We start from the raw sequence: 12,958 nt of genomic DNA on the forward strand, positions 1-12,958 counted from the left end.
GTAGTAAAATGCAGAAATGCAGGAAATTGATTAATATATTAATTGAATGTGGTTCAATTAAAGGCAGCAGCAAACAGAAAAGTCTTCAATCTTGATTTAAATGAGCTGAGGGTCTCAGCAGACCTGCAGCTTTCTGGGACTTTGTTCCAGATATGTGGAGCAGAAAAACTGAACGCTGCTTCTCCAGGGTAGAACCCTAAACATTACATGAATAATAAAAAGTAAAGTAACAATGGAACAACGACACATAAAGTATGTAAAAGGTGTGACTTCTGCTACATATGTAAATATCAAAGTGTGAGGCAAGTCCTGAAGAATTTCAATTATGAAAAATGCCATAATTGGTGTGTGAGCTAATGCCTCCTCTCTCAGCTGTTATCCACAACACTTGAGGCTAATGAGCTTTGACGGAAACTCGTTCTTTTTCCTTCCTTCCTGGGATCAAATTAAAGAACACACAGGTAGATATAGAGCCTTGACTCATTCACCCGAGAGTCATATTTAAACCTTGAAGCAACTCAAATGCTCATATGGCATGGATGAATCTATACTATAAAGGTAATTGGTGAGAAAGTAAAATTAGATTATGTTTTATTACTTCCCTGTGAAAATTACAAGTTTGATAATTATAGGCCATTTGCAAGTTGGTTATTGAACGTGGATTCTTTTTTTTATTGTTTCAGTGCTGGAGGGAGATACAGACTCTTTCTGCTGACTTCTGAGTTACAGCACAGCACATCCGGAAAACTATTTTTCGCTGAATTGATTCTAATCATCTTTCATTTTGTTTTACTTGCTTCAACCTTGCTCTGCTTTGTGTTCCTGACTTGTACAAACAGTGGGTAAGTCATGAAATCGCACATGACATTGGGAAACCTCTGATGCCCTGCACACTGCAAATGCATTTCCTTCATGAAAGCCACATTTCATAGCCTGTTACCATAAATAGCCTGTGATTTTAGTCACATCACGTGCAGTTGAGTCTCCACGTGATGTGACCAGTGGTGACAGTTTAAGGTACATGCATCCCTGATATTTCAGGTAAAAAGAGGGTTGGCCGGTCAAGCAAAGTGCTAACTGACAGATTTCTAACTTGTTTCCATGACAGGTTTCCTGACTGATGCACAGTCAAGCAACAAATTACTAACTGTGATCCAGTACAGCTGAGAAGAGGTTCTAAAATGACTGCAGCGTGTTATAACCTATACCCTCAACTGCTAAATGAACCTTCAACTACTTTTCACTCGTGATTCTCTCAAAATCATTTTACATTTTGCAGTTGCCATGTCTGGCACCCTGACATACAACCGGCATCAAATTAGTCTAAAACAAACAAGAAGCATTTGCAGTTCCTGCTGCCCCAGATCTGATTTGTTGTAAATGTCATTATTTTTCCTTTCAAGAGCACACTGTTCAATAACTTTCTAAAATGTGCTCAATATCAGCCTGCTGCTGCTGCTGCTCCTGTGAGTACCTTGTTTTGCTTCTCCTCATTTCTCCTTTCTCTCGCTCAGCTAATGAAGGCCTCGTGGCCCACTGTTATTAAAATTACGCCCTTGCCTCTGATATTAATTGGGTCCGTAATAAGGAATGCGTCGGATTCATTATTTAATTGCAAGGGCACATTTGGAATACAGTTTCTGAAATGTATTTTTAATGAAAAACACTACATCCTGACCTAATCATATCAACCTTATTCTATCTAATTAAGGATGCAAAAAATCATTAGAGTTGCAAAATATTAGCTTCAGCTCTGTCGGGCTGCTCCTTTGCTCGCCTTCATGAATATATTTTTTTCCTGTCGATGATAAATAGTTAATGAGGGGAAAATGACAAAAATTTGCATGTAGGCAAATTAGTCTAATAGGGATATGTCTTTGCTGAGTTAGGAAAGTGACCCTTTTCACAGGAGAAAGTGTTACAATAATTATGAAATAATGGCACGGCCCATCTTATTTTGATGAAAAATGGCCAGCTTGAGTAATGTAAAAATCATAAAATGCAATAACCCTAAATTTTCATCATGCTGGAGAATGTGTTAACGTGTTAGCATTTTAGCAGTTTAATAACGGCAAATTAGGGACAATATGAAGTATGCTGTAATTGTTGCTTTGGAGGGAGACTTGCAGTAATGCGAGGATGATTTAACAGTGCCACCGCAGCAAGAGGCCATCAGTGGCTAAATGAAGCATTTTCTTAATCACAAACTTTGGGGGTGTAATTCCCTTCAAAGTCTCCAAACATTGGGAGGTTCAATTTTCTCCCAATAAACAGGTCCATCACCATCCCATTAGCAGTAGTGTAGTCACCTCTGGCAGCCAGGGCTACAGTATGTTAAGGACAAACAGCAGTTGAACACTTTATGTATGTAGTGAGTTACAGATAGCACAAATCTTATCTCATGAGTGTAATAGTAAATTGCAAGACAATAAGATGGATGTGCCCTTTTCCAACACTATTCATCTTCTGTCTATTTCAGGAGGTCAACTACTGATACTATGTTTAGGCAAAATGATGGTTGCTGTTCCAGCCTTTTGAAGATGTCTACGATCTGCCCTCATAGTGTTCAATAAAGAGTGTTCAAAACTAACTGGTTGTATAGACACTGACTGATGAACTGCAATCATTATTTCCATTTGTGTGACAAATTCCAAGAGATACACTATTTATTAATGGTAATCGGGTATTGGAAAATGTCAACCGCTACCAGGGGAGTTTTCTGTGAAGTGTCTGCTGCTAATTGTGTTTGCAGAGATGCAGATTGCTGCCGTTCACACTGTGGGGAGTAGACCTTCAAAAGTATGTGTTCTGACGATTCGATTTTCACAATCATACAAACATTAACTATCTTAACTCTCACAAAACATGTTTTGGATTAGTCAGACCGTTTTTACTCCCCCAGTATGGCAAAATTATTGATAAGTTCTTCCACCATAAACCGAGAATGGACCGTAGTTCCCGGTTCCATTTTACCACTTTACAGCCACATAAACGTGTGCAAGCAAAGAGCAAGGGTGTTAATGAACACCCTTGCGAACACCGAGCGATGCGTGCCACTAACAAATCCTGCGGAATAAATTAAAGGGGGCTGCAGTTTGATCGCTGTGTTCCATTTCCCTTATCTCAACAAGTCACATTTTCAATCACTATGCAAAGATTTCACATCGGGTGTGGGCTCGGTGCTAATACACTCCCCTTCCCTGTGTCATCACCATCGACCTACGCTGGGCTGTCAAACATGCGACTGCTTCTCCCAAGCAATAGTCATTTCATGGGGACATGGGATTTATGCAAACTAGCGGCCTGCATTCCCCATGACACCAAGTTGTCCACGTTAAGAGAATGCCCGGCACAGCATATGCTCATGCGCCCTAGTATGTGTGTGTTGATTGAGCAGTCTTTCTTTAATGAAATATTTTCGGAAATTGGTTTCCGCCGACTAATCAGGCAGCCCGCCAGACGACTTTCTGTTTTGGTAATTATCTTGCACTAATTAGAATGAAGCTAAAGACCTCTGAGATGAATTCTCAGCTTTCTGAAATGTAACTAAAGAAAATGTAATGATATAAAATGAGCCGATCCTATACATCCTCTCGGACGTAATATCTTCGTTTCAGTGACCAGACTGGACGCGGTGTTGATGAACCGCGTGATGCCATTATGGCTGCCGTTAAATGTTCCGTTTAGTATCGCGCTCATGACGCCACGGCCAGTCTTGCCTTCAGCGCCGCAACATGGCAGAAACCGAACTGTAATTCCTCGGCTATACACGGTCCAATCTAATGGACAAGTATCAGTGACCTTTTGGCTCATTCTCTTGTCAGGTAAACATCAATTAGCCCAATTAAACGGCAGGGTTTTGAGGGGAAGACCATTTTCTAGAGCGACAGGAGAGGCTGCAGAGTGGTGAGATGCTTACCTTGCGCCTCTCCCCATTAAAGCCTCTCCACTGCTCTGCCTTCTTCACAATGTAGCTCAGCTCCTGATTGGACAGCTCCATGTCTTGAGGCAGGAAGTACGTCCCGTCCCTGGCTGTGAGCCGCTGAAAGACGTCCAGCATGTGACCGTCGTTGTGGTATCTGGAAGGTGTGGTGTGAGAGAAGAAGTGAGGAGGGGGGGGGAGTGGTAGCAGGGGTGACGCCATCCTGAATCACTGTCATTGCCCTGTAAAGGTTGCATGGGGTCAAATGGCAAAGCAAGAAAACCTCCATGCTAAACACGTCCTCTTTTTTCACAATGGCCGGCTTTTAGGTAACTGGTCAAATCCCAACGGTCCCAACTAGCTGGTACAAAATATGAATCTTCGATTGATTTCACAAAGCATGTTTGCAGTGTGACGCTCTACAAAAGTCTAATACATCAATACAAACACAATGAAAGAGCAAAAGGAATCAAACAAATTGGCCTGTGAGTGGGAAGCACTTTGTTAACACAAGCTGCAGCGATGTCTGTGTTTTGGCTGTGGGTCTGCGTGGTTGTGCATCTGTTACTGTGTGGGAGTCAGATCCTGGGATATTCTTCAGTGTTAATGCCGAGCTTCAAAGATGGCAGATGCAATGGACGTGCTGGTTGCAGATGTGTCTGGAGAGACCGGCTTGAGTCACAAGAAAACGTTCGGCACAGCAGAAGGCATATCGATTCATACCTCCAGATGAGCGCACATCACCAAAGTGTTGGTTTTCCTTTGCACAGAAGGGTGCATGCAGCCAAGGCCTAAAAAGAATCACCATGTCTGTAAACAAATGCCTTGGCTGACCATCAAAACCGGCAGACCTTGTGCCCTTCCATAGAGATTCTAGTCTGTCAGAGGGTAATCAACTCTCAAATAAAACCAACATCAAGGAGACGGGGATTTATACAAGAAGCTGGTACGGAGCTTTGAACTCAGCATCATTCCCCATCGCTCTTGGGAGAGGGCTGTTTGTAGAATCTTGACCTCAGACACAGGAATAGCATGTATTCATTTTCATCCTACACTTGAATCTTGCTTCTCATTCATTTATGCGGTCTCTCTCTGGGAGGAATTCTCCATCTTTGCATCTCGGTGCTTCAAAACAGGCTCATTTCCTTGGTGTTGGAAGTGCCCTGAATGTAGGTTTGTGTTACTTACATCTGAGGTTCGACCTGGATGGTAAGGCTCTCATCAGCTCTTCTTCGGTGAAGGGGTCACTTTAAGGACACGTGTTAAACTCACGGAATATATTCTCACGGAATATTCATCATGACATGACCATGGCGGATCAAAAAGGGAAGGGCATTGTTGCATGGGAAGCGTACGTACATTAAATTAATTTCTAGATTCATGCAGTGTTTTCTGTCTTTGACTAAATCAAATCAATGAATATTTTTTATCTATTATTACTCTTTTATTGCAAACAAGTAAAAGAGTGGCCAACCTCCCAATTGCATGCCAATACACATGAACTGTACAAGATATTATAGCCAATCGGTGCATTTTTGATGATGATCTTTGAGTGATTTGGCTACTGTATAGCTATGGGGTCTTACCACCCCCTTACGTCCGAGTCCATGCTAAAACTATATGCTTTATATACATTTATAAACATGCAAACTCGGGAAACACAGACATTATGTAAGGGAATGCAAATCGACTATTTCTTTTTCGAGTTTTGAACCTTGTAATCGGTGGAATGTAACGACACCAATATCAATGTAACGTCACTCACTTTGTGTTTATGAAGTTTCAAAGAGGATAGAGGTGCAAAACACATCAATGATGTGTATATTTGCAGCCAGTGAATAAAGGCTGCCTAAAATGTAATTATAAAAGGATAACAGTCCATTCTATCTATACATATAGCCTGGGGGATTTTTTTTAGAAATAGGTCACGCTCTGTGTCAGAGCCCCTTCCTTGCAGCCAATAGGAAACTGTAACCCATAAAATGATCAGCCTTGCTTCAGCCTCGTGGCCTACATTCAATACAAACCCGTGTGGCGGTTGAGTGGCAGAAGTCATTATTCCCGGCTGCTGTTTTAATATTGTCCATTTAGCTGGAGCCCGATAAGCGTCCCGCTTACTGAAATTAGATGGCACGCTCTGTCAGGATCCAGGATTCCCCTGTCTGTTGTGGTGTGCCATGTGCTCTGTTTGTCCTCTGCCTTCAGACACCTCCCAGGGCCGCACCCTTAATCGTGCACGGCTGAGGACACTCAAGCTGATCACCTCCTGCAGCCTGACACACCAGACTCAGGGCCCCTTAATGAGTAGCCTGCCACTATATAAACTCTGGTCCTGCAGTCTGGGAGTGTCAGGTCGTACCGTCTTCTCCCGCTGAAACCCCGTGGTTCCTCTGCCCGCCTTGTGTCTGTGGATTACACTCCGCTCCTCTGCCCTCCTTGTGTCTGTGGATTACACTTCGCCGCTCTGCCCTCCTTGTGTTTTGTGGATGCGCTCTGCCGCTCTGCTCTCGTTGTGGTCTACGGATTACACTCTGTCGACTCCAGTATCGAGCCACGGGACTTCACGCCGTCAACTCACCAGCCCTCCAGTGTCGAGCCACGGGACTCACACCGTCGATCTGTCAACTCTCCAGTGTCGAGCCACGGGACATCACACTGTCGATCTGCCACTCGGGTGTCGGACCACGGGCTCCACACCTGCACCCACCTGTCTATAAATAAAGCCTGTTTAACATTCACTTCTGTCTCCTGTGGTCTTGCGTTTGGGTCCTATCTGTGAACTCCCGTGACAGAACGACCTGACCATAATGGACCCAGCAACCACAGGAGCAGCTACGCTGGCCGGATATAGCACGCAGCTGGAGGCACCCCAGCAGATGCTCATGGAGATGCGTCAAGCCCTGCAATCCATGGAAGCTGAGGTCTCTGGGGTTGGCCGCATCTTGCAGGGACTGGTTCGGACAGGCCAGCTTCAGCCGGCTCCAGCACCGGACCCATCACCTGCACTCCCCTCTCCTGTCCTCGCTCCGCCGGTCTGGGAATCCCCCGTGCCGGCTCCGAGTCCCTATGATGGAACACTGGGGAGGTGTCAAGGCTTCCTGTTGCTATGCCAACGGGTGTTTGACCGACAGCCCCTGACTTTCGCCTCAGACAGGTCCAAGGTGTCTTACGTGGTCTGCTTACTGCGGGGAAGGGCTTTGGACTGGGCCATGTACACAGTGAGCAGCGACCAGCCTAATACTGTGGGGTATGTGGACTTTGTGACTGCTCTGATGAGAGTTTTTGACCCTCTGGGGAACTCTGAGTATCTGGTCAAGCGCCTTCTCAGCCGGAGACTGAGCCATGCAAGGGTAGCGGAACACTCAGTGGCCCGGTCGACTCCGGCTCCCCGTAGTCAGACTGCATTGCAGCCGGCTCCTGTTCCTGTCACCTCTTCGCCGCAGCTAGCTCCGGTTCCTACCGCCTCTGCGGCACAGCTTTCGCCAGTCCCGGTCGCCGCCGTCTCCGTACCGCGGCGACCTCCAGTCCCGGCCGCCGCTGTCTCCATACCGTGGCGACCTCCAGTCCCGGCCGCCGCAGTCGCAGTGCAGCAGCGACCCCCAGTTCCCGCCGCTGTCATCCCGGAGCAGCAGCGACCTCCAGTTCCCACGGCTGCCGTCCCAGCGCAGCAGCGACCTCCAGTTCCCGCCGCTGCCGTCCCAGATCAGCAGCGACCTCCAGCTCCCGCCGCTGCCGTCCCAGAGCAGCGACCGCCAGTTCCCGCCGCTGCCGTCCCGGAGCAGCAGCGACCTCCAGTTCCCGCCGCTGTCATCCCGGAGCAGCAGCGACCTCCAGTTCCCGCCGCTGCCGTCCCAGATCAGCAGCGACCTCCAGCTCCCGCCGCTGCCGTCCCAGAGCAGCGACTGCCAGTTCCCGCCGCTGCCGTCCCAGAGCAGCGACCGCCAGTTCCCGCCGCTGCCGTCCCGGAGCAGCAGCGACCTCCAGTTCCCGCCGCTGTCATCCCGGAGCAGCAGCGACCTCCAGTTCCCGCCGCTGTCATCCCGGAGCAGCAGCAACCTCCAGTTCCTGCCGCCGCAGCTCCAGTTCCTGCCGCCGCAGGGCCAGCTCCAGTTCCTGCCGCCGCAGCTCCAGTTCCTACCGCCGCAGCTCCAGTTCCTGCCACCTCTACGCCAGTTCCTGCCGCTGCCGCCTCTACGCCGCAGCCCGCTTCAGTTCCTGCCGCCTCAGCGCCGCAGCCCGCTCCAGTTCCTGCCGCCTCAGCGCCGCAGTCCGCTCCAGTTCCTGTCGCCGCCTCCGTGCCGCAGCCTCTCCCACACCCGGCCGCCGTCCCAGAGGCGCAACGACCTCCAGTTGCCGTCTCTGAGCGGCAGCGACCTCCAGTGCCCGCTGCCGTCTCTGAGCAGCAGCGACCTCCAGTGCCCGCTGCCGTCGCGGAGCAGCAGAGACCTCCAGTACCTGCCACTGCGGCACCAGCATCCTATTCTCCAGAGCCCTTCCGCCCGCCCGGCCGCCCGCCGGAGCACCCGGGGCCGGAGCCCTTCCGCCCGCCCGGCCGTCCGCCGGAGCACCCGTGGCCGGAGCCCTTCTGCCCTCCCGGCCGTCCGCCGGAGCACCCGTGTCCGGAGCCCTTCTGCCCTCCCGGCCGGCCGCCGGAGCACCGGGGGCCGACGCTCTTCGGCGGCCCCGTGGCGGGTCAGAGCCTGTCACCCCTCCTCCGGACCCCCGCCGCCCACCCTAGTCGGCCTTATAGCTGTGGGGACATCCCTCCTCCGGACCCCCTCCACCCGCCCTGTGTTGGGTCTTGTGTTACGTCTGGAATCCGTGCCTTAAGGGGGGGGTACTGTCAGGATCCAGGATTCCCCTGTCTGTTGTGGTGTGCCATGTGCTCTGTTTGTCCTCTGCCTTCAGACACCTCCCAGGGCCGCACCCTTAATCGTGCACGGCTGAGGACACTCAAGCTGATCACCTCCTGCAGCCTGACACACCAGACTCAGGGCCCCTTAATGAGTAGCCTGCCACTATATAAACTCTGGTCCTGCAGTCTGGGAGTGTCAGGTCGTACCGTCTTCTCCCGCTGAAACCCCGTGGTTCCTCTGCCCGCCTTGTGTCTGTGGATTACACTCCGCTCCTCTGCCCTCCTTGTGTCTGTGGATTACACTTCGCCGCTCTGCCCTCCTTGTGTTTTGTGGATGCGCTCTGCCGCTCTGCTCTCGTTGTGGTCTACGGATTACACTCTGTCGACTCCAGTATCGAGCCACGGGACTTCACGCCGTCAACTCACCAGCCCTCCAGTGTCGAGCCACGGGACTCACACCGTCGATCTGTCAACTCTCCAGTGTCGAGCCACGGGACATCACACTGTCGATCTGCCACTCGGGTGTCGGACCACGGGCTCCACACCTGCACCCACCTGTCTATAAATAAAGCCTGTTTAACATTCACTTCTGTCTCCTGTGGTCTTGCGTTTGGGTCCTATCTGTGAACTCCCGTGACACGCTCTCCTCGGCCGCCAATCTCAAACTGATTAATTCAATAAGGGTTTTCTTACATTTTTGAGCCGTTAATGGGATTTGGTCTCATATGAGGGTGGGAGAACACACCTTGGACGAACACTGAGTTACATTATTCAGTAATTTATCATCCACCCTTTTGCTTTTTCCTTCCTTCCATCCTGGAAAAAATGATGTCCTTCTATTATTTAAAAAAGTGCAATAGTCATCCTTAAAGCTGTGAATTTAGAATCGGGGGTTCTGCTGTGCATGTTTAAATCTGCCCTCCCATTGCAATGCAGTGCCAATCTCCTGTCATTTTCTAAAACGGAGGGGAAAAAAGCAATATGTGACTCAACAGTTAGTGACCGCAGTCGTTTGGAATCATCTAACAGCTCTATAAAAAGGACACAAGAGCTGAGTAGAAATAATGTGTTAAAACAGTCTGAGGTGCTAAAACATAATACAAACCAAAATGTGTGACCTCAATCTGCAAGACATGAGTGGAACACCCAGTGCAGTAAAATAGAGTATGTGTGTGCACCACCATGTAGATGCAGTCCATTTCAATATGTATGAAACCTGCAATGATATCAACCATGCAAAACATTCAGCCTAATCGGATAATGCAAGGGAGTTATATATTCACGCTATATTAAAACACATCTAACTGTTGAATTACAAACGCTTGCGGTTTTCCAACCAATTGCAGAGGATGCTGTGCTCAAAAAAAGGCAACTGTGTGCTGCGTATATTTCTGCGTTTGTGTCTGGTAACTCTGTGTGTGTGTGTGTGTGTGTAGATGTGTGAGGTTGATGCATAGCCGCATAAGTAATTCCATGCGACTATAAAATCAAAATGGATTCGATCAACATTTGTTTTCATTTTATGTTGGTTTTTTTTTTTATGTGCTTTTCTGTGGACAGAGGAGGGGAGGACTTGGTAGATTGGGTGGAACATGGCACGAGGCTGCGGGGGTGAGAGGTTTAGAGTCATTTATGAACCGGTGCTTGGGAGTAGTAGGCTGGTAAGGGCTGGAGTTGTTTTCAGCAAGGGTTTTCCCCTTTTATTGGTTTTACCGTCCCTATAGGCTGCGTCAATTCAAAAATACCCAAATGATAATTCCGAGCTAGAGCTGCTTTTTGGACATCAGGAAGGTAAGACACAGAGCTCAGAGTTAGGGTTGAATGAGCAATATAGTTTAAAGAAGAAACCGGATCCAATGGATTGTATTTAACATGCTCACCGCTCTGTTTTGCCTCAATGTAAACCCAAGTACTGACATGCATTGGCATTGTGTTGGTTGCTCCTCCAGCAAGAGCCAAATTTGGTGCATTTAATTTCTTCCAGAAGATTGGCTCATAGCAGGTAGCTTTGCTGTCATATAGAGTGAACAAAGACAGCAACCTAATCCCGTTTGGCTCTCAAAATAATGCTCTTTTACTTCTCTTCTAATGGTTGAATATATTTTATATTCGATTTGGTGAAAATATGCCAGAGTTTGCCAAAAGACAGGAACTGGATCAGGTCATCGTCTTGCGGTGTGTCTCACCTGAGGATGTTAATGGAGAGGATGGTTATGGAGAGCAGGAAGAAGACTGCGTAGAGGAAGAGAGTGATGATCACTCCTGCTGCACCTGATTGGTCAACCCGATAGAAGTGCCAGTAAAGCTTGGCTGCGTCACCCACCGGTGTGTCTGGGCTGTAGGCGAGACGCTGAGGAGACAGAGATTGAAAGAAAAACAAACAAACATCTATAACTGTTAAAAAAGGCTGGACATTTACACTATTGGGAAGCTCTTGCCCAGGACAGAGATTGATCAAAGGAAGATCACGTGACAGCTCAAGGACTAAGTCTCACATGGTTTCACATCCATAACAACGCCATTTAGCTGGGATTTGATTTAGATATCACCTCTGGTCGACTGTGAACCATCCGAATCATTTCAGTCTTCCTCACTGACAAAATCCAAGCCACTAACAAAAAAGACACCCATCTAACCTTGCACATTTTCTTTCTCACCCTCTCCCCCCCCCCCCCTCCCCCCCTTTTTTGTAATCTAAAGTCACTTTGCCAAGATAAAGTGAACTCCTATTTAAAGTGCACAAGTGTCCAAGTTATTTTTAAGTGACTTACCCCGAGGACGGCGTCCACTGCAAAGACTGCCAGGGGGTCGAGGACTGTCCACACTCCCTGAGCCATGATAAACTTTGACGTGAAGGAAGGGAGTGAGCCAAACATTTGTTGACAGCCGCATCTGATCAGAACCAGCAGGAACGTTATTGCGTTCAAGGTCAGGGGACCCACCACCACCATCGCCAGCTCCTCCCGGGTGTGAAGCAGAGAACTCTGGTAGACGAGGTCCACCGTGTGTGCGTGGAACTGGAATCTGGTGGGGGGGGGGGGGGGGGGGGGAAACGGCGGTGGGTGATGTGCTGTGATGTGGGTGTGTGAGTGTGAAATATGTGTATGTGTCAACATGCATCTAGTGTATATTTGCGTTTGTGACGCTTTGCAGCTTAAGGGCAACTGGTTCCAGCAATTCACACACTACGTTGTATTGTTTGTGGTTGATTCAATCATAGTTAAGTAGTCTGATGTCAATTAACGTTGGAATTTGCTGTTTTACTAGCATGTGCTGCCTTACTGGTCACGTGTAAAATGTAAGAAAACTAACATAAGATAATCTGAATATCTATACATAAATTAAACAAAAAAATGACATACATCAAAAATTGACTGAAGCTACAAGTAACAGTGTTGACACCTGTGCTGTTACTTGAGAGAGCTTTTCTCAGCCCCCTGGTGTAAGTTAGACTCCCCATTTACTGCAAGCCTCATGAGTTTCTTAATCTTCCCATCAGTCAGGAGGAGGTAGAGCCAGTGTTGGGAGGGGAGAGGTCCAGTTTTTGCTCATTAATTTCCATCTGATTTGCTCCAAGAGTCAAGCTTCTCTCAGATACTGTCCATTAATCTGACAGTGGAGGTCCACTGGTGTTTTATCTCTGAAAAAAAACACCTAACACACAGATTCGATCCTCCAAAAGTCCTTTTAGAGCACCTTGTTGAGGTTACCTCACTGAATGGCCGGTACAGACAGAAGAGTTCACTGTTATTTTGAATACTGTAGAGTTATATATCCCAGATAAATTGCACTGATAAATCTCATTCAGAGAATGACAGGGGAATATTTCATTTATAGGGAATCTTGATATAACACAATAAAACTTTCCAGTCCAATAAATTCTAACAGCATTTTGACATTGGCTGCATCATTCCATATTAAATCTAATTCGGTGTCTCTTCAAATGTGATATTTGAAATTTCAAACCTGCATGTACAGGTACTTATGTAATGGTGTCAGCATGCACAGTGCTATTGTCAGGCAATGTGGATGTCGATTGGTTGTGGAAACTAAGACTACTAACATTTACTCCAGGACAACAGGTTAGTTCTTTATGTGCGCATTTTTTATTTCATTACAAAATAAATCTTGAAAACCTAGAATCAACATATAATACATTGTATTTTACATTGTAATAAAGT

General features: G+C 47.5%; 1 protein-coding gene across 1 annotated transcript in view; it reads right to left on the reverse strand.

Moving 5' to 3' along the window:
- The window catches only part of ofcc1 (orofacial cleft 1 candidate 1), a gene marked incomplete at both ends in the record, with an annotated part of 80,482 nt that overhangs the window by 20,087 nt on the left and 47,437 nt on the right, over positions 1-12,958 (reverse strand). The window contains 3 exons of the mRNA XM_079292341.1: positions 3,920-4,079; positions 10,964-11,127; positions 11,549-11,801. Coding sequence (XP_079148467.1) covers positions 3,920-4,079; positions 10,964-11,127; positions 11,549-11,801 — 577 coding nt within the window. The remainder of the gene's footprint in view (positions 1-3,919; positions 4,080-10,963; positions 11,128-11,548; positions 11,802-12,958) is intronic.

This window comes from Melanostigma gelatinosum (assembly GCF_949748355.1).
Source record: "Melanostigma gelatinosum genome assembly, chromosome: 20".
Lineage (NCBI taxonomy): Eukaryota > Metazoa > Chordata > Actinopteri > Perciformes > Zoarcidae > Melanostigma > Melanostigma gelatinosum.